Raw genomic sequence first — 19,669 nt, 5'->3', positions numbered from 1 at the left:
GGTAATTCACGTGTTGATAGGCAGAACGTTTGCGCCCGCGCTAAGCCGAAGGAAGTAAGGTAGATCTGTCACGGCGGGCCACAAAAGGTACTTTAGTATTTGTTCCCCGATCCAGACTATATATATACCCTTTATAAAGATCTGATTTCCTACAGATTGCTATAGCACTAATCCCTGATATACATGACAGAACAGACTGCTAACTTGCTTTCTTTCTCTATGCTGACAGTTTCATGATCTATTCATCTTAGCACAGGTGGAACACGAGTGATCCGCTTGGAACCGAAACAGTGAGCCACCATGGAGCGTTAACCTGAAGTTATTTCGCCAGCATATCGCAAAGACGCTCAATACAAGCTGTGCATAAGCTTAACTAGCTCCGGTAGAACATCCCAATCGAGGCACTACTACCTTGACTACTAGTATCAGATGCCGAGAAGGGTCAATTGATTGGCAGACCCACAAAATACCGAAAGGGGCAAAAAGGCCAGCATGTGATCTCAGCCTATCATGAACTCACCGGGTAACAGACCTTGTACGATACGATCCGTCGAAACTGTGTCCCAACTTATTTCACGAACTCCACTTAGCGAAGTATGCTCTGGGTGATGTCATCCAATCGCCTATCCTGGTAGATTGGTAAAAATGCCCCGGGCCGGTACGTAACAGTGATTCTCTGTCCAGTGATCAGCCTGACATAATACTACAACATAGGGCCTGCATGCCTGACATGCAGGGAGAAATGCCGAAAGTGCGATCGTGGGCGTCCCAATTGTCAGCGCTGCATATCGAAAGGTCTAGTATGTGGAGGGTATCCGGAGCAGTTCAGATTTTGTGGTATTGCTAGTCGAGGAAAATGGAAAGGAGCCCGGATACCGGTGAGCACCCAAAGACCTCGAAATGTGGCAGATAGAGCAAACATGGAGCAAGGCATCCATCAGCAGCAAACTACGAATGCGGCTCCGACTCCCCCGGAGGAAGCTTACCCGCCGCCACGCTCGGACAAACCCAATGCGGATACACAAGAGATATCCAACGAAATCGCAGAAATACTTAGACTGCCTGAAACCGAGACACTTCTCACTCACTGTAAGTGTAGTCGTTGCTCATACATCCTTAACAAACATGATAATGACCTCATCTAGATGACGAGTTTATATGTCCACATCAGATCTCTGAGATTGGTAATGAGAGCCATAACCCGTACCGATTATATATTCTTCCGTTAGCCCGAAAGCAAATTGGCTTACTATACGCTGTACTTGGCTTTTCCGCTTCGCATCTCGGGCAGTTGATGGGAAATCAAACTATGCATGAAGCCACTGCAGTGGAATATCGCATGAAAGCTATACGGGCTCTCAGTGAAGAGATCCGCAGGAGTCAAGCATCAACTTTACTGGAAGACGAGCAAGATGCCGTTCTTGCCATCATTCAGATTCTATTACTTCATGATGTAAGTTTGTGTGATTGAGAGTAGAAAGCACCACCTTTCTATTATGAGGGCCTGACCGTCTCATAAGATAGCCGAGTCTGGGATTTCGACTCATGGAATTCATATAACGGGAGCTATGTCCGTCTGCAAGCGATTATTGATTTCCGAGGGACTAAGTGGCCACCGTCGGCGGGCCGTATTCTTTCTCGGTAACCTCGCCTGGTAGGGTATCTGGATAGCCTACTGTTTCGATACGTGCTAATACTTTGAAGGCTCGATGTTATCCGCGCTTTTGCAGGGCCAGAACGACTCTGCTTCTCTCAAGATATCCGAGAACTGGTTGCATGTGCAAGTGAAAACACGTTCGAGATGGTAAACGGATGTCCTCGGGAAGTGTTTCTGATTATTGGTGGTATCCTGGAAAAGTCCAAAGAGCACACACTGGGGTGGCTCACATGGGATGAATATCAGATAGCCATGCTCGTGGCCAAACACAAGCTCTACTCATGGGATAGCAACGAGAAGATATATCCCAGCACTGACCCTCGTTGGCTAGCAGTAGCGGAGACTTTCCGGTTCGCATGCATACTACATATCCTTCGTTTACTTGACGATTCCCGTCCGGCGAAAAGTCCGGAGATACAAGACTGTGTGGCTCGGATCTTAGATGCTACCGCCACCATACCTTCGGACTGTCCATTGGTCGAACTGCTGATTTTACCTCTTTTCATGGCGGGAGCAGACGCCCTTGCACCACATTCACAGTATTACATTCTATCCCGATTCAAAGAGATTGAAAGGAGATCTGAGATCCGCAATCCAGTGCCTCGAGACATTTTAGAGAAGGTATGGGCTGCTCGTGCTGCTCAAGCAACTGACGAAGATAGAAATATCTCCTGGACAAGCTTTGTAAGTTGTTTACTTAAAATGTTCACTTCCTCGAGACCAACTAACGTTGCCAAGACTCACTGTCCTGGAATTGCACGACAACATGACTATCTTATCATTTAAAACATAAAGTAATTGTTATATGAGCTAAACAAATTGCTGTTGCGAGCTTCCCGAAGTGAGAAGACATTGGAATCCGTTTGAAGATTATGCGCGTCGCATCATAGTATACAAGGAGAGAGAACAAAAACCAAAGAGAAAAAGAGAGAAGAGGAATAACAAGAACAAAGAAGGAGGGACATGAATATAAAGCCTAGAGGCTGTTGACTGAGGCCGTATACCCATGGCTAACACATTTATCTCTCGTATAGTTCCAGTCGGATGTTGAGGCTTTCATACCCTCAGCCTTATGGTTAACGCAGGCGCAGTTTGGAAACAAACCTCCTCGCTAATTTTGAAGTCGAACTGTCTCTGCTGGGGCGTATCGACTTCTCTTCACGTAACCGGTGCAACATCGTCAATAAGCTTGCTATCACAACGGCTTCCTGCTCTTGCCCACCGCTTTCAGAGAGCAAGAGCACACCTTCACTGAAGTCTGTAGGTAGCCACACCACAATGCCAACATGAATATAAATTGCGAGTATCTCAGGTTCATCCAGATTGACCAATGTGTAGCGGAACAGGCTGTTTGGTCCTGGATGGATTTGCCATTGAACTAGTTTCCCAAGATTTTCTTTGTGACCTGGGAGACGCCAAGTGAAATAAGGGTGCGGAACCCTGTATTTTCCTCTCACACTTGGTTCGAGGGGAAAGGACATCGTCATCGGACCACTGGCGCATTCGCGCTGATCGGCCACAAGAAAGAATTCGGGGCTACCAGACGAGGTAATTAGACTAGCAGGGTTAGCGTTAGCGTTCTCTGAAATTCAAAGACAGAACCCACGCATTGGCTTTGACGCCGTCGCTCTGATTCAAGCTTCTCCGCCGAACTTGCAGCTCTACAACATCTTCTTCCTTTTTGCTGGCGTCGACCAAATATTCCACGCTCGCGACCATGTCGTTACCTCTTGGCTTATCCATATAACTCAATTTGACCGAGTGCAGATAGCTACCGAAAACTGTATCTTGAATTGATTCCCGATAGCTCTCGGCAATATTATACAGAGGGAGATGGCAAGTCATTGAGTCATGACGAGGAATGTATAGTGCTCGTGTGAAGTCCCGGGGTGGGGTGTACCGAGCATGACTCTCAAAGGTATCATGTGGTGGTCTGGAGACATTGACCAGTGCTGCGGTGCATGGAAAGGAATTTGATGATACTGTCAGCGATGGCACACACATGGTTATATGCAATCGTTAGGTGGTTGGTTCAAGATATGCGTTTAGGTCAAAGGTAGGCCAGGCGCCCCGCTGCTTTATATGCCTTGGTTTCCTGGTGAACCATCATGTAAGCCAGCCCAGTCTCTAGCATCAAGAAGTCCCATTATAGAAAATACGATGAACTCGTGAGAACGAAGGCCTTATGAGGGTCATCGCCACCTTTTCAAGATACTCATTTAAGTAAATAAAGCAACTACGCCAAGAGCGCCAAGAGTTGCAGGGCTACAGACTAGTTCATTCCAGGTTAGATTGACGACAACGCTAAACTCCAACCGACGGCCTTACCTTCCTAATAAAGTAACAGCTTCAGCCTGCATCCACTGCCAATTCGAGCAATTCTTCCAACCCCGAAAGTCCCCGGACGTTTGGATTCAAGGTGGCGGGGGCGGGGCAGGACTTGGAGTAGATTCTGCATAGTAGTATAAAAACAAGGATTTCCTTGTACATACGTTAGACAGATTTCAATACTCATCACTAACGATTCTATACTCGGAATTGCACACCGTCACAATGGCAACCTCCAAAGAATGGCAGAAGATGCTCAATGGCGAGTTATACTGGGCCTGGGACGAGGATCTACAGGCCAACCGCGAGCGATGTAAATTAGCATGTCAACGATTCAACCAAGCTGGACAAGTATCTAGACGGCGCAGGGTGGAACTATGGAGAGAGTATGTTTGTCAAACCTCTCATCCTCAATTGCGATAAATACTAGAAGTTCCCTAGTATAATTGGAGATACCCGACCTCTCCCACCACCTCTGGCAGATACCAAAGAAGACGAAGACCAATTCAAAGACACGGACCCCGTGGTCGACCCCCCCATCTCAGTCGACCACGGTCTCAATTTCAAAGTTGGGAAGGGGACATTCCTCAACTTCAACCTGATCGTCCTGGATACCTGTCTTGTGACAATCGGGGAACGCGTGCTCTTCGGCCCGAATGTGAGTATCTATGGTGCCACACATCTGATAGATCCTGCTGTGCGACGCGGACTCGAGGGCCCGGAGGCGGGTAAGGAGGTGCATATTGAGGATGATGTTTGGATTGGCGGCAGTGTGGTTATTCTGGGGGGTGTTAGAATCGGACGGGGGAGTACCGTTGGTGCTGGGAGTGTTGTTACCAGAGTATGCTTCTCTCTTTTTTTGCCATCGTTATGGTAGCTTGCTAATGTTCTCGCTAGGATGTGCCAGCTTTTCACTTCGCTGCTGGGAACCCGGCAAGGGTGATCAAGAAGATTGAGACGAGTATGGACCCGGAGCAGCATTCGAAGCAATGATTGGAAAGAGGGGATTCTAAGCAGGAAATGGGCCTTTTTCTTGGTATTTGTGTATGAGGGAACGATTTATGACTACATAATATACGTCGAGTAGAACCATAGGTATTGCGATACAGATAGAAGCATAGTTTGCAATATACTGGCGTGTTTCAAGGCCACCGTTATGATCAAGGGAACGCCAACTGGTGGCACATGTAGGCATGAAATAGGAAAATGCAGCCCTAGAAAGCCCATATCGAACAACATAACAAAGTTTTATGGTATCTAAATCCTGAAGTACATATCTTACAACATCGCCTTAGGGAATTTCTTCATAGCCTGCCGCACGCCCAAATCGGCCAGAATTTCCTCCGTTCCACCCAAGATCGCATCAAACTTATACGTGCGATGGAACATTTCGATGACCTTACCCATACCGGTCTGGGTCAGACCACGGCCACCGAAGATGTTAGTCGCTTGCTCAGCGATCTCCTGCGCGGCGCGGGTTGCGTGTGATTTGAGCAGACCAATGGGGCCACCCAGATGCGTCGCTTGTTCCTTGTAGGTCATGTTGCACATCTGGTAAGCGATGGATTCCAGCCAAGCCTGGTTGGATTCGCAGAGAGAGATCATTCGGGCGAGTCTGTTTCTGGTTAGCATTTCATTCTTTTTTGAAAATGGGGGGTAGCAATTACTTTTGTCGCATGACAGGTTGTTCAATCAGCTTCTTGCCGAAGACAATGCGCTGGTTGCACCATTTCATGCACTCCTCGACCACGGTCATGGCCATGCGGATCGTACCGCAGGCCATCATGAAACGCTCGTGGTTGAAGTTGCTCATGATGACGATGAAGCCCTTGTGTTCCTCGCCCAGCAGGTTCTCAACAGGAACCTTGACGTTTTCGAACTGAATGTACGCCGTACCGGCGGCGGTCGAGTAGGAGGTCTTGATCAGCTTAGTCTCGACGCCCTCACCGCGGGGGACCAAAATCACCGAGAAGCCCTTCTCGGTCCTGCAGCCCACAACGAAGTAGTCGGCGAACATGCCGTTGGTGATCCACTTCCTACAGAATTGTTAGCAACGTTATGACTCTGTTAAATGGCAGGGATCGTACTTGGTGCCGTTGATAATGTAATGCTTGCCATCGGGAGTCTTTGTCGCCGTGGTGCGCAGGCCAGCCACGTCACTACCAGCGAACGCTTCGGTGATGGCAAGACACATCTTCTTTCTGCCCGACAGAACCTCGTCGGTGATCTGGTCGCGAAGAGGGACATTGCGCAGCCACTGCTGAACGGCAGTCAAGCTAATAGCCATACCAGCCATGTTTCCGTCCGAGAAGCCTGCCGGCCGTTAGTATATTAAGCAACACCTCACCACGATAGTAATCGCCAAAGATCAAACCCACCTCTGGCATTCGCCCGACTGAGCTCCTGCGAAACAATCAAATCATGCAGATAGTCGAACTCCTTCCCATCAACAGCACCACCCAGCAATTTGCGACCATGCAGATGTTTTCCGGGACCCAAACGCATGGCCAAAATGCCAGCCTCCGCCATGCGATCGATCAACTCCTGACTGATATATGTGCCATCCTTCTCCTTCTCCTGCGCCTCGGGGTAGATATAACGATCGGTGAACTCGCGGATAGCGCGCTGCAACCGCCGATGGCTCTCCTTGTAGTAGGGGTTCTTGAAATCGGGGCGCAGCCAGAGGGGCTCGGCATAGGGGACTTCGCTGAGACTGCCGGGTTCACGGGGCGCAATGTCGGGGGTTTCGCCCTCTACGGTTCCGATGCAGAGCTCATCGCGGTATTTCTCGAGGACTTCTTGACGGTGGAGGTTGTAGAACTCGGCGGTCGCATCTTGGCCGGCGACTTGGTTGAGGACAACGCTACCGCCGGGGTGGGCGTCGAGGAAATCTGTGAGGTCATAGACGCGGTGGTCGATGATGCACCAGACAGAGTCTTCGGTGTTATGTTTGGCGACCTCGGCGCGGGAGAATGTTTTCGACATGGCGATTCTGATTCTTATATTTTGTTTTTTCTTCACCCACCACGATGAAAGGAAGTTATTTCTGGGGGGAGGACTAGAACTAATCTTGCGGGGAAAGATATGCCGTTCTATAATAGTTTTATAGAGTGAAGATAACGTGCGCCAATCATGGGACCTTCATTACGGAAAACGATTATACCGAGGCTTCTGCCCCTTGCGGTAAGCCGATTTACCGATCGGGGGCCGAGTGTATGCGACACGGTTGAATATTAACCACCTTTCGAGCGAGATCTTCAGCCGACGACTAGAATATCTTGATTCTGATTTGTCTTTATCCTTGTCCTATATATACCTGATCGGTGATGTCCGTTGTGTATTGTTCAAGGGTCTTTACCTCGTATACCCTGTTCGCGTGGTCAAGAACCATTTGTCTTGTGAAGAAATGGACCTACCTCGGCTAAACCCCCAGAGGATGCTCCTCTTCAAGTTAAGGGGCAAGCTGATCACTAATCTTAAGCTCCACTTGGAGCTAACAGTATTCATTCATTCAGTACAGCGATCTCAGATCAACCCCCATCATGCCACGTCTCATATCCAACCTTGTCTAGGGTCTAGACTATCATGTGCTTGTTTCGCAGTCACCTGTCTTCGTCAACCCTAAACATATCGACCCCGGATTAGAAGAAGTAATGCGTGTTGTTAACAACGAGAAAAGAGGAAGGATTAAAGAAAGAAAGAAAATTCTCTGAATGAGCTAGCGTTCAAAGAATACAACGTGGCAATGCTGACGTTTCACCCGCGACTGGCCTGCCAACGCACGGTCCAGAGGTTTTTGATCCGCGAGGTTGCTCGATTGGCTTTATAATACTTCTTAATTTGATTGACAAGGTCCTGAACGGCGGGCACGGACGCCATCTCGTATTCATACTTATCTGAAAGGTCATTTCCCAGCCAGGGTGAAGTTGGTGAGGGTGGTAGTAGATGGTCGTATTCTGATGTCACAGGTGATGTCGCATCTCTTTCTGTTGCGTTGGATTGTATTATGAATTCTTGGAATTAATATAACTATATTTCATTTTATACACTATTACGTATTGTTGAATGAAAACCCTACTCGTGGCTACTGATTTATTTGACATGAACTAAGCTAAACTAGATCAAGATTCTTAGATCTATATACTAAATCTTATATCATTCTAAAGATTTGCCTAGTTTTAGTTGTGATATGAACTGTTCCTCTGCCACCCACTCCCGCCTGTTTGCAGAGGGGCATATCGTGCCTCAGCATCTGTTTACGGGGCGTTTATGACCACTGTCGATTGCATTGAAATTTACGCTTCCCACGGATATCTTCTCTCATCGTTCCTCAGCTTCTTCGAACACCCGCACAGACGAACGTGGCGGCAGCTTGATGAATCCCGGTCGCCTTTTTCTGGAGGCCGCACAGCTTACACGCGATGTCGTCGGTTCTAACCTGCCCAATTTCCGTCGCATTTGAGCCATCAACTAGCTTGAGGAATCTCTTCCAAAACGAGAACGGATGGAAGGCTCAGGATAGTCGTGCTCACAGAACACTGTCTAGCAGCGGCAGTGTACTCCACGCGCAAAAGATCAAGGGCAGACTAGCGTTCCAGGCGCCCTTCGCTGCTGCTGTGAAGCGCGCATCCGGAGATAGATTGCATGATTAATAACGGAAACCTTGTCGCGAAGCTTCTGGAAAAGGAAAACCTGGACATGTTCTTGGTTGTTCGTGTATTCCAATGCGATACGGGATTGCGTGTCCATTCAGCAATAGTCTCGGACGAGCAGACTTCGTAGTGATACCATATCCAGCATATCGCGACCGTTGGAAGTATAGATCAGTTGTATTAATACAGTATATCATGATAGAACGATATCGGTCACGCCCTACGTTCGCGCCCTATTCTCGCGTCCAATCTCATCACTAACTTATCATCACCAGTCCATGATTGGAAATTGCATTATTCGATGAGATTGCCTGTGCAGTCTTGAAACTGTCGTTCTTCGTTCGGGAATTAGTTTCTCTTTGATATTGATGAAAACTCTCTTCTGGACTCAGTATGCGGGAAGCATAATACAATTCCAATAATAATTATATTGTTCTTCTTGAAGCTTGCTTCAATAACCATTTGTTACATCTCGCAAAAACGATCATCTGCTTCCAATATCGATTCGCGGTCAAATTTCTATAACACGTGCCGAAGACTGATTCAGTACCAGAAAACAGTAATGATTGCGAATGACATCCCTGATGCCTATGTTCTTGTTCGTCCTAGGCTGAAAGCGCGACCGAATATCCTGGCAAAACGGGAGGATAAATAGCCTTGGTAAGGATGTCCACTTCATCCTGCGCGGCGAGGTTCACAGGGAGAAGATTGTTCCCCATTTGTCTTATCTGGATGCATGCTGCCACAGCTGTCAAGCCAAATGATGTGAGGGCAGCCGCCGTCTTTCTAGTGAGAATCTGCAAACACAAAAATGGCTCCTGGTATAGAGGGCGAACAAGTCCCACCCCATCAATGGTGTGGAGGGCCTTGAACATTCATTCGGCAGACCGGAATCCACCCGTCAAATAAGACTTCGTCTTAGAAAGACCGGAGACGATCTGCAGGGCGAAGTCCAGGAAAAACTGTAATGTTTATTAGCAGATGTGAGTTTCATTCGGCGGGAGAAAGAGAGCGAAAACATACTGCTTCCGGTCGCTTAGTAGACTCCCGCTTAGTATCGTTACTCGTTTGCCAATTCTCATAAAAGTTCCGCCTGAGAGCTCGACGAAGTCAAATTTGTGAAGCCTCTAGGGAGGCGCAAGCTCTCGAGCCTCTTCAGGTTGGAAGCTCTTGGCTTGGAATTCCACACTATTGACCTTAATTCCCACAATGAAGCTAGGTCACACCCGCCTAGCGACCGCATCATGAATTTTGAGAGTCAAGCGCATTCAATTGGCAAGGCTACCCCTGTATTGGTCGGCTCTGAAATTGGTGGTTTCCGACAGAAATTGACTGAGAAAGTAGCCGTGAGCAGCGTGAAGTTGGATGCCGTCAAAGCCTGCCTTATCTAGGAACTCAGCTGCGTGGGCGAACCCTTCGATCACTTCCTGAATAGCTTTCTCGGTCGCTGGACGAGGCTTGCCCTAGCGGTTGCCTAGGATTTCGCCTCCCAGTTGGATATCACTGGCGCTGATTGGGTTGGGCTGTAGATGGCAGGGTGTCTGGTGCCCAGGGTGGGAGACTTCAGGAATCGGTTAGTGACCGGAGAAGGGAAATTCAAGTCGCTCTCCCAGAGGTGCGAGATTAACGGGAGCTCCAACAGGGGACAGGATTGTTGTTGTGCATTGAGGAATACGGAAATAACGCGTTAATATTTGATCAGAGATAAGTCAGAATAAGGAATTGATTGTATTGTTTGAAGGATAGACAGAAACATTTTTGCAATCATGCTGGGGTGTATATAGTCGAGCTGATGGAGGAGATCTACATCAGCTTTCAATTGATGCCTCCCATTTGCAACAGCATCCAGGAGTTAGTAATAATCATAGAGTTGACCCAGACTAAGCTTCAAATCCGGGGACGAGTGGCGATCGGATGAAATTATACCTTCTAGGGCGCGATGTATACCTTTCATACCCTACCCTATAAACAAAGTAGTAGTAGTAGTAGTAGTAGTAGTAGTAGTAGTAGTAGTAGTAGTAGTAGTAGTAGTAGTAGTTCGATTTGCATATTATTGAGCCCGAACTCGGTGTGCCAATCTTAATCTACCCATGTCATAAATCGCTCCATTCTGAAATTTGATCACTGTGTCTGGTCAGTATTACTAACTGTCGAAATTGCAGGCATGGCGGTTCTGGGAATTTGATGCCTCAGACCCAGCGTAATATGATATTATCATGACAGAAAATGTATGTACTTCGTGCCGGATTGCTTTCTTTGTTCTAGACTATCTATTACACAATATTGTCTTCAGTATGCTGTTCAAACTAATAACATAACTGCATCGATCGGCTTAAGCATTAAAAACCACAGGGCACAACGCCACCCTAGGGCGTTTCCTAGAAATCATATCCAGCATCGTAGAAATATATACATTAGCTCTAAGTATATCAATCTTCCTGATTCCTGCGCGCCATTTTCCCTCCCTGCCCATCACACTCTCCACTCTTAGTCTCCACCCTCTCTCTCTCCCTCTCCGACTCATCCACCGTAACGAAAGAACCGCTACTCTCACCCCCGTTCTCTCTATCACCTGGATAAACCTTTCTTACCAACCACCTCCTAAAAGCCGGCACCAAAACCGACCCTAAAGCAATCTGCAACCCCTGAAAAACAACCATAGGTAACTGAATCTTCGCTTTCTGGGAAACATCCAGACCCTTAAAGATCAAATTCGCCAATGGAACACCCATAGCGGGCGTCTTGGCGGGTACGCAGTATGCGACTGCTACCGTGTCTTCTCTTGAGAGCCAGAGGACGGACACCGAGACTGAGACCGTTAGCCAGACAATGAACATGGCGATGGAGATGAAGACAATGAAGATGATGTTCGAGGCCTTTACGGAGGTGAAGACGTTTGAGCTGAAGGCTGCGTCGTAAGCTTGCCAGACGACTAGAAGGAGGCAGATCGAGCTGAGTTTGTTGAGTTTCCAGGTGGTGAAGATTTTGCGAAGGGGTTTGGGGAAGAGATGTTGCAGGATTTGGCCGATGACCTAAAGTTATTTTTGTTTGTTAATATTCACTTCCTAATTTTTTTTTCGTTTTTTTCATTTTTGATTTTTTTTCTTTATTTTTTGTTTAGGTTTTGAGGTTTATTATATGGATGAATTCTACTTACCATAGGCACAAAGACAGATAACCCAATCTGCTTAAAGATACGTGCATAGATCGCCGCATAATTACCCTGCTCCGAAGCAAGAAAACCGGTATACCATGGCTTAGGCAGACAATACATCTGAATGAGTAGGGGGGTTAAAAAGGGCCCCAGGAAATTGCCGATAGTTGATTCCACCACGGTCAGGGCATCGTTGCCATGGGCATTCCGCGTCATGACCACGTTAGAGGAGATAGTAGTCGGGACACAGCCCATGAGAAGAAGACCAATAAGTAAAGCCTCATCCATGAAATCAGGGTTCGTTGCGCACAGCGACACGACGGCATAGACAGACGCCGAGGTGAAGAGGAAACATTGTATCTGCACGAACAAGTGGATTTTCCAGCGGCTGTAGTTCTCGATTAGGGCGCGTGTGGACAATGTACATCCCGTGATGAAGAAGATGATTGTGACACAGAGATATGAGATCACGGTTTCAATGAGATCTTGGTCTTTGGTCGGGGCTGGTGCTTGGGAGGCTATGAGGATCACGATGCCGATGCCGATGAGGAACCATTGCCCTAGGATGATCTGGGAGATCTTGCGCCAGAGGGGTTCTTCTGCCGGCATGGCAGAAGTGAAAAGTAATTAGACTAGGGTTTATTATGTATGTATATCTTTCTTAATGGCATTGTTTTTATGGTTTGGGCCTGGCATGTCTTTTTCCATGTGGATCGCTGCCAAATCGGCTGATTGTTTAGGCGATAAGTAAAGAATCTTCCGAAGGCGTGAGATTTTCCGAAAATGACTTGATTCGTTGGCCGTGCACGGATCTTTGATCGATAAGGGTTGGGTTCCACTGCTTTGATAAGATAGAAAGATTGCTCTCTATAGATCGTCATAGAAGAGTGGATGCAAATTGTGGACTATTTTCACTCTTTTTAGTCTTATTTATAGCGGCAATCAGCTCGAAAGATGAACGCGAATTGATATGCGGGATAAATGTTGGAGAGATAGTTCTATCCTCTTAGATTGCTCCACAATGATTCGCGATAGATAGGGATCAGATAATCTATTGAATACTCGTTGTAGACTGGCCATACAATCACTAGGTATTAATAGAATGATAGGTCAAGTACTGCGGTTATTTTTTGTTCGTGGCTAGTATTACCTCGTCTAGACCTTAAGTGAGGGCTAATTAAGAACACGCTCAAAGTCATAAGCGAAGCTCGTGGACCAAGGTCGATCCTATATTCTATGACCGGTTCCATGGTGACAAATCTCTCAAGTATAGATGTTGCCTATCGAAGTGGATATTTTATACTTAAATGTGCATATCCAGCCGAATATAAGCCAGCACAGACTATAGATTTGAAATACAGCAATGCTAACGAGGCCGAACGTCGTGACTGCTTCGGGCTGTTGGGCTAATATCAAGACTGGCTATATAGACCATAAAATATATTCCTTCTACTGGAGTCTATCAGTGAATAAAGCCTGTCACATGGGATTCTTGTGTTCCTCTTCTTAACAGCCATCACATAAACAGAGCTCTCTCTCTATTTCAACCCCTCCATCTTTTAAGCTGAAACTATACGGGCCACAATCATACATCCAGACCGTGATACCAAAAAGAATCGCTTAAACATCCCAGATACCTCACAGGCACATGACCTTCCCCTCTCCAGCACTTGCAAAGGACGTGAGTGGGGACATAATGTGTATAAAGATCAACCTAGAGGCAGAGCAAGTTGGAGAAGCGAAAGGTATATCGAGTCCTACGTCAGTACTATGGTAAGGCTTTGCTAATTCCGAGCAGAGAGATCTTCAGAGCCGTCTAACCGTGTTCCGAATCACGCTCAATATCCCCAGGTAGTCAGTGGAAATCCTCAACTCGGCAGCTCTTCCACCACTCAGAAATCGACCATGTCCTCTACCATCCCACAAATTCCCACCGAAACCTCAACTAGCGCAGCCACAAAGAACCACCCATTTGACGGAGATCTGATTAAATGGACCATCCAAGACAAGGATTTCGAATCAGCCTCGGCTTTGCGGACAATAATCCATGACCTGGAGAGAATGACTGAGGTTTGTAACTTAAAGTTGCAACGTCTGGAGGCGGCCAACTTGGAATTTTGGGAACGACAAGCTATAGAACTGGGGGTTAGTGTGCAGGCCAAGACAGAGCACCTGACGGCTTCTTCAACGGATAAACCGTTACTGAAAAGAAAAGCCTCACCAGCACATAACATGACAGCTAAGGATCCGAAAAAGGCCCGAGTCCAGCCGGCGGAAATAGCTCGTCAGTATGTCGTGAGGCTCCCAAAGACCTAGAATTTACAACTGATGAGGGGTTTTATGTTTAAGGAAACAATGTTTCTTCGCGTGGTCTGATATGTTTCGATGCGGAACTCTTACCTACTCCACCAAAGGTTAAGCTCATAGAATACTCATTACTTAAAAGGACCCCAGAGGACGGGTTGTGTTGGGATGATGTATGCAGAACTCTGAGCGATTTGAATTACCCACTATTTATGGTGACCGACTACTGGTACGGAATTCTAGAAAACCCTTGAATATAACGATATATCTCTCGCCAATGGTTACCTGATAACTGGATTAAATTCTTTATGCAACTTAAACACTAACCAAAGCCTGTGAAGGACATACATATGTACAACAGCGTCCTTCAACTCGTATTGATGCTACCTACATCAAGAAAGCTCCAGACGCAGTGCATCGTACTGGACATACACTGTTCCCGGGAGAATCGCCGTCTCATAGTCCGTAGCATCACGGGGCAGATGCAAGGTGAGCACATTGTTCCCCACGTTCAGCCAGTCGGCCGGGAATTCCATGCGCGAGCGCACCTGGTAGCAGCTAACAGCAGAGCGGACAATGCAGCTGCTGGACTGGTTGAAACCTACCAACAGAGTCAGCGGCTCCTTCTGCTCGTTGATGTAGCTCTCCAATGCAAGATTAGCGTAGGGCTCAGTCGCGTTGTACACGTCCGTGTTGCCAGCCGCGGTCTTCGCACCGGCCAGTTGGATAGTCAGCGTGGCTGTCTTGCGTTTTTGCAGCTGCTTTTTGTCCAAGGAGAAATTGATCGTCCAGTCGTGTGTGGTATCATATTCAACGTCTGGGTTTTCAGGGGTCGGGCCGAACACCGACCAGTGTACGGTATTGAAATCGACGGCAGGGTCGCTGCTGCCGATGGTATAGTTCACACCATTGGGGAAGTCCTGCTGCCAGTCATACGCTCCCCAGTAGATAAGGTGCTGGGGAGGGTGCAAGGGGTGTGTTGGGTCTGGTGCGTCTCCGTGGAGGAACTCGCCCGAGGACTTGTCGGGGGTTCCTAGTCGCCAGACCTCAACGCCTGCAGACTCCTGTTCCCAAGTCTCCCGCACCTTGGTTACCTTTCCGGCTTGCACCTCGACACCATCATGCACGAAGTCGCCAAAGATACCGTCTGCAAAGACAGTCAAACGGTATTTGCCCTCTCTGACGTGGTCTAATTGGAAGGTTCCGTCTTGGCCCATCTCGGCCCAGTATTGATGCGACGAAGCCTCCACTGAGTTGTCTTGGAAGTATTGGCCGTCTACTGTCAGAATTGCGATGGGCCGCTTTGAACCCTTGGGAAGCTTAACCTGTCCTTGTACACTGCCGCGCTTGCTGGAGGGAGCATACCCGATCACATGCTTGGCGATAGAGTCGTAGAAGTCAGCGTTCCATCCTGGGTTGGCTAGGGTCTCAGCCTCCGATCGCAAATCTTCCAGAGACGATGCAGAGCCCTTTCCACCGTTGAAGAGATAGTATTGGGGGCCAAAGGTGCGGTCGAAGCCATTGGTAATGTTTGGTGTTCCTTCTCCGTGGTGGTTCGACACGAGATAGTTGTAAACGATTCCGTCGACTGTCAGGTCGGAGTGCAACGGTCCCTATACCGGTCAGCGGTGCATTAAAAAAAAAAAAAAGAAAACTGCGCTGATTTGATAACGTACACCGTAGTAAGTGTCCTTGGTGTTCATGACGAGCCACGCTCCGTACGTGGTGCCGTTCGAGTTGGTTCCATCGGCATATAAACCGTGAACACTGTTATCTCGCCACACTAGTACAAATTAGCCGATGCAGCCTATTAGTACGTCCCAAAGAGATCCATACAGTTAGAGAAAGTATATTTGGTGAAATACTCAGAGAATTGGGTGTAGTATGCATCATCCGGGGTATTGTTGAAGCGCCACGTCGCATCCTGCACGACAACCTCTTTGTCGATTGCTTCCTGGCTGGGGAGGGGAGCTGTCTGAGCCTCGCTGGATGTCAAGTGTGTCCATAGCTCAGTATTTGGGCGGAAGAGAGTTCGGAATTCTTGCAAGTTGCGCAAAAATGGTGTCGTCTCGTTATAATACGCCAAACGACTAAACATATGCAGACCCGTTTCGCCATCTCGGAGGAACCAATATTGCTGGAACTGCTGTCCTGTCGGCGTGTACGTGTCGTTTAAGATTACACCAGCATATTTCGTCCCAGTCGAATCGATCCCTTGGACGACCTCCATACGGGGGTCCGTGCTACCAGCAGTGTAGAAGCCGGAGGGTGTACAGTAGCAATCAAGGTAGGGACCGACACCGGTACTACCTGATACGGGTCCAAGGAGGTCCTGGCCATCGAGGAAGAGCTCTGAGACGCGACCTTTATCTTTGGCGAAAGTGGATGTTAATCGGTCATTAGTTAGGGTGATTGTACTGTTGTCCTCCGTGACCTTCAGTGCTGCAGAGGCAACGGAGACGCAGGCAGAGGCCACACCAAGGGAAGCGCGAAGACGCATATTGTGATGGTCAACGTCTTGTAGCTGTCAGCCGAACAGATGACACCAGACAACGGTTCCTCTATCCAGGAAGGGGCATTTCCGGCATTTATAGCTAGCGCAAAACTTCACCAGGTCCATCACCGGCGGTTATTATCCCGAGATGAGCTAGTTTGTATGAAGAAGGCATGGTGCCACCCCGACCAGGGGCACGAAGCTTGACCAAACTCACGGCCATGTGGACCTCGCGAGACCGTCTCGATTGCGGAGCCCCGGAGACCACGCGTAAGCAGTCTGGGGCACAAATGCGGGGAGTAGAAGGCGCACTAGTTTCCACACATCATTGATGGAAAAACTCCTTCGGATAACATTGACCCGAAGCTATGAAGCTTGACTAGACAATTTCAGAAAACGGTGAGCTACATGGAGCGTTAATCTCCGCAATCATAGTCTGGCGCAAACCAAAGCGCTGCAGTATGATTTAATTCGGTCGGACATCTCTCTCCAAATTGATAGAAGACCGACCTTAGCGCGGCGGACGCTTTCGCATAATTAGCAAAAGCATATCGACATCACTACCCCAAGTCTCATCGTAAGTCGGTCCTATTGACTCATAACTGTCGAACCCAGGAGAAAAATTGTCAACCTCTAATATGGTCAGCTCTCTTCAGAAACCATGGCCAACCTATACAATCAGCCACAAATGGCTTGTCGTGATCCAGTTATATGGAAGAATGTGATGCCGAATCTATTAGCCTCAACTATCAAGTCTTGGTATAGCGAAGGAATCCGCAGATGCCAAGCTCATGCTTTCGCTAATGATGGCCAAAAGTGTGTCACGACGTAGACATCGGTCGGAGTTGTGACTGGAAGGCAGACTTAGTATTGAGAAACTGCCTTGTCGATAGGTGGTGGTGGAACACATTCAGGAGCAGATCCACCTTTCAATCGCGATGTATCAAGGAACAATAGAATCGTTGAAATGGCTCTTCGAAGCCTTGTCGGTAAGATTCTCTGTCTCGTTCGCAATATCCAGCTTGTCTGTGGGTCTATAGTGGAACGAACTAATGGGATAAAAACTAGCTCTGGGTCACTTCAAGCAGGGATGAAAGTCTAGACCCTTTTCTTAGATACCGGATCGCATGAAAGGCATGTCCTGTCTTCCAAACTCCTACGAGTCGTGGACAGTTCTTTCGTTTCATCGGGAACATGAAAGCGCAAATTGTTGCTTCAATCACGAAAATCCGATGTCACTTGTGACCCAGGAGTCCTATTTAATACTACTCTCCCACATGCCACACCGCAGTTCTGTATGATCTCGATCAGAAGGAACATCAAGACCAACATTTGGGCGCCAATAGAACCAATAACTCTTGCTTAAACTTGCCAAGCCTGCAGCTCGCTGCAAGCGGTCAATAGTTCTTGACAACGAAGCAAGGCCACAATACGTTGTGCTGGTACATAGATCTGCCTTTCCTGCGAGGAGCAGGTTCCTGACATCGTTGGTATCTGTGAACTGGTCGTCGCGAAACCCTATCTTGGTCATGCCTCGGCAGTGGTTGCCATTCCACTGCGACCTAATATAATAACTTCAGTCCGCATTTTTCTCCGTGCTTCGAACAATATCGGACTGACCACCTTAGGAAATGTCGCACATTACTTCAATCTCTGATGCAATGGTGGGAAAAGAGGAGAAAACTAGTTCGGAAGCATCCATCCCTCTCGAGGGCGTATCTCCAACGGTTCCTATCCAGCGGGCTGAAAACATGTCCAGCGATCCCGGACACCCATGCAATTGGCCCGTTTGGAAGAAAAATGTTCAAATCTTTCTGGTCGCTTTCCATTCAATGGTGGCGACCTTCATGGCCGCGGGCATTATCCCAGCATTTGAGGCTATGGCTGAAGAGTATGGCGTGACAGTGCCAGAGGCGAGCTACCTAACATCGATACAAGTCCGTGTTCCTACTCCCACCACATGCACACGACAATGTGAGACCGAGACGCTGATGTATGCCACGATAGATCCTGGTATTGGGGCTCACGCCATTCCTTTGGAAACCGATTACCTGCATCTACGGTCGATACCACGTGTCGCTTGTCTCCGTGCTAGGTAGTCTGGTCTGCAATGTTGGTGGAGCTAGGTGCACAACATATGGAGCACAGATGGCAACACGAGTGCTCACTGCTATACTCATCTCACCCCCAATTGGGATTGGAAGCGGTATCATCACTGAGCTCTGTGAGCCTGAAGAAAGAGCACAAAAGCTGGGTTGGTGGACATTGATGACCACGCTTGGGACTCCGGCGGGGCCGTTTATCATGGGTTTCGTTGCAAAGCATATGGGGTTTGAGTGGATTTACTGGATATACGTTATAATCAACTTCGTGCAGTTTCTCGCTTACCTACTGCTGGGTGAGGAAACGATATATGTCCCCGAGGATGCTGGTGGTAGTAAGGGTGGCTCCACAAGCCAATTTATCCCTCGCCGAATCGATCCACGCCCTCTGAAGCCTCACGAGTTCATAGAGTCGATCTTCTTGTCCCGGTATCCGCGAATCCTGATTCCTACGATTGCTCAGTGTGTTGTCTTCTGCTATGCCAATACGGCCATCATCGTTGAGATGCCCATCGCCTTCGGCCAAAAGTTTCACTTCGACGCTCAACAGATCGGGCTGCAGTATATTGCAGTGATTATCGGAAGTCTAATCGGGGAACAAGTGAGCGGGCCTATGTCAGATTGGTTCATGGAAGCTCTGAGTAAAAGAAGAGGCCACTTCCGACCGGCTGATCGCTTATGGCTTTCGTACATTGGGTTCGCAACAGTCATTGCGGGACTCTTGACATGGGGATTTCAACTGGATCATGCCACATCGTGGAACGTCACTCCCTGTGTAGGTACGGCGATTGCGAGTTTTGGTAATCAGATCCTGACCACCATTCTCATCTCATTCGCGGTGGATTGCTACAAGGATCAATCGACCGATATCGGTGTGTTTGTTAACTTCGTCCGCCACGTCTATGGATTTGTAAGACATACTCAAGTCCTTAGCTATCTATCACCCTTGGAGCTGATATCGAATCCTAGATCGGTCCG

General features: G+C 48.0%; 9 protein-coding genes across 9 annotated transcripts; 5 read left to right on the top strand and 4 right to left on the bottom strand.

Annotated features, from left to right (window-relative positions):
* Nucleotides 1–148: 148 nt before the first annotated feature.
* Nucleotides 149–2,586, top strand: BDV38DRAFT_19231 (uncharacterized protein). Its single transcript, XM_032052290.1, has 6 exons — nucleotides 149–658; nucleotides 715–1,089; nucleotides 1,146–1,453; nucleotides 1,521–1,654; nucleotides 1,705–2,341; nucleotides 2,396–2,586. The coding sequence occupies exons 1-6, from the start codon at nucleotides 646–648 to the stop codon at nucleotides 2,441–2,443; spliced, it is 1,515 nt and encodes a 504-aa protein (XP_031916629.1). The 5' UTR covers nucleotides 149–645; the 3' UTR covers nucleotides 2,444–2,586.
* A 2-nt stretch (nucleotides 2,587–2,588) lies between these two features.
* Nucleotides 2,589–3,825, bottom strand: BDV38DRAFT_19242 (uncharacterized protein). Its single transcript, XM_032052293.1, has 2 exons — nucleotides 3,264–3,825; nucleotides 2,589–3,214 (listed from the first exon to the last, which is right to left on the bottom strand). Exons 1-2 carry the CDS (start codon nucleotides 3,659–3,661, stop codon nucleotides 2,734–2,736), a joined length of 879 nt encoding a protein of 292 aa, XP_031916628.1. The 5' UTR covers nucleotides 3,662–3,825; the 3' UTR covers nucleotides 2,589–2,733.
* On the top strand, nucleotides 3,826–4,978 carry BDV38DRAFT_290262 (sugar O-acetyltransferase; the record flags this gene model as incomplete). The annotated part of the gene is made up of 3 exons (XM_032061446.1): nucleotides 3,826–4,371; nucleotides 4,427–4,826; nucleotides 4,883–4,978. The coding sequence occupies exons 1-3, from the start codon at nucleotides 4,211–4,213 to the stop codon at nucleotides 4,976–4,978; spliced, it is 657 nt and encodes a 218-aa protein (XP_031916627.1). The 5' UTR covers nucleotides 3,826–4,210.
* Nucleotides 4,979–5,126: 148 nt separating this feature from the next.
* BDV38DRAFT_239886 (acyl-CoA dehydrogenase family protein) lies at nucleotides 5,127–7,028 on the bottom strand. The gene is made up of 4 exons (XM_032053823.1): nucleotides 6,364–7,028; nucleotides 6,073–6,298; nucleotides 5,653–6,021; nucleotides 5,127–5,600 (listed from the first exon to the last, which is right to left on the bottom strand). The coding sequence occupies exons 1-4, from the start codon at nucleotides 6,968–6,970 to the stop codon at nucleotides 5,264–5,266; spliced, it is 1,539 nt and encodes a 512-aa protein (XP_031916626.1). The 5' UTR covers nucleotides 6,971–7,028; the 3' UTR covers nucleotides 5,127–5,263.
* A 1,341-nt stretch (nucleotides 7,029–8,369) lies between these two features.
* On the top strand, nucleotides 8,370–8,664 carry BDV38DRAFT_239882 (uncharacterized protein; the record flags this gene model as incomplete). The annotated part of the gene is made up of 1 exon (XM_032053822.1): nucleotides 8,370–8,664. A coding segment is annotated over exon 1 (227 nt), but the record flags the coding sequence as incomplete, so codon positions are not given.
* Nucleotides 8,665–9,512: 848 nt separating this feature from the next.
* Nucleotides 9,513–12,400, bottom strand: BDV38DRAFT_280059 (putative sodium bile acid cotransporter; the record flags this gene model as incomplete). The annotated part of the gene is made up of 3 exons (XM_032059209.1): nucleotides 9,513–9,599; nucleotides 11,229–11,669; nucleotides 11,795–12,400. The coding sequence occupies 3 exons, from the start codon at nucleotides 12,398–12,400 to the stop codon at nucleotides 9,513–9,515; spliced, it is 1,134 nt and encodes a 377-aa protein (XP_031916624.1).
* A 1,087-nt stretch (nucleotides 12,401–13,487) lies between these two features.
* BDV38DRAFT_280058 (uncharacterized protein) lies at nucleotides 13,488–14,107 on the top strand (the record flags this gene model as incomplete). Its single annotated transcript, XM_032059208.1, has 2 exons — nucleotides 13,488–13,536; nucleotides 13,590–14,107. 2 exons carry the CDS (start codon nucleotides 13,488–13,490, stop codon nucleotides 14,105–14,107), a joined length of 567 nt encoding a protein of 188 aa, XP_031916623.1.
* A 380-nt stretch (nucleotides 14,108–14,487) lies between these two features.
* rglB (polysaccharide lyase family 4 protein) lies at nucleotides 14,488–17,057 on the bottom strand (the record flags this gene model as incomplete). The annotated part of the gene is made up of 3 exons (XM_032061445.1): nucleotides 15,932–17,057; nucleotides 15,772–15,878; nucleotides 14,488–15,708 (listed from the first exon to the last, which is right to left on the bottom strand). Exons 1-3 carry the CDS (start codon nucleotides 16,593–16,595, stop codon nucleotides 14,488–14,490), a joined length of 1,992 nt encoding a protein of 663 aa, XP_031916622.1. The 5' UTR covers nucleotides 16,596–17,057.
* A 1,027-nt stretch (nucleotides 17,058–18,084) lies between these two features.
* BDV38DRAFT_290256 (major facilitator superfamily domain-containing protein) lies at nucleotides 18,085–19,660 on the top strand (the record flags this gene model as incomplete). The annotated part of the gene is made up of 3 exons (XM_032061444.1): nucleotides 18,085–18,532; nucleotides 18,597–19,589; nucleotides 19,625–19,660. Exons 1-3 carry the CDS (start codon nucleotides 18,221–18,223, stop codon nucleotides 19,658–19,660), a joined length of 1,341 nt encoding a protein of 446 aa, XP_031916621.1. The 5' UTR covers nucleotides 18,085–18,220.
* Nucleotides 19,661–19,669: the final 9 nt, after the last annotated feature.

Source organism: Aspergillus pseudotamarii (assembly GCF_009193445.1).
Source record: "Aspergillus pseudotamarii strain CBS 117625 unplaced genomic scaffold BDV38scaffold_11, whole genome shotgun sequence".
NCBI lineage: Eukaryota > Fungi > Ascomycota > Eurotiomycetes > Eurotiales > Aspergillaceae > Aspergillus > Aspergillus pseudotamarii.
The sequence above is the reverse complement of the archived record's forward strand: the minus strand, read 5'-3'. Positions and strand labels throughout refer to the sequence as shown.

What these genes read in the sequence shown, in the direction of transcription:
- BDV38DRAFT_19231 (XM_032052290.1), top strand. An exon ending in AGATTCTATTACTTCATGAT is followed by an intron (nt 1,454 to 1,520) that starts GTAAGTTTGTGT and finishes CCGTCTCATAAG; the next exon opens with ATAGCCGAGTCTGGGATTTC. An exon ending in TTTCTCGGTAACCTCGCCTG is followed by an intron (nt 1,655 to 1,704) that starts GTAGGGTATCTG and finishes AATACTTTGAAG; the next exon opens with GCTCGATGTTATCCGCGCTT.
- BDV38DRAFT_19242 (XM_032052293.1), bottom strand. Translation starts at nt 3,661, where the DNA reads ATGTGTGTGCCATCGCTGACAGTATCATCAAATTCCTTTCCATGCACC. An exon ending in GACGGCGTCAAAGCCAATGC is followed by an intron (nt 3,215 to 3,263) that starts GTGGGTTCTGTC and finishes TAACCCTGCTAG; the next exon opens with TCTAATTACCTCGTCTGGTA.
- BDV38DRAFT_239886 (XM_032053823.1), bottom strand. Translation starts at nt 6,970, where the DNA reads ATGTCGAAAACATTCTCCCGCGCCGAGGTCGCCAAACATAACACCGAA. An exon ending in CAGTCGGGCGAATGCCAGAG is followed by an intron (nt 6,299 to 6,363) that starts GTGGGTTTGATC and finishes AACGGCCGGCAG; the next exon opens with GCTTCTCGGACGGAAACATG. An exon ending in CAACCTGTCATGCGACAAAA is followed by an intron (nt 5,601 to 5,652) that starts GTAATTGCTACC and finishes AACCAGAAACAG; the next exon opens with ACTCGCCCGAATGATCTCTC.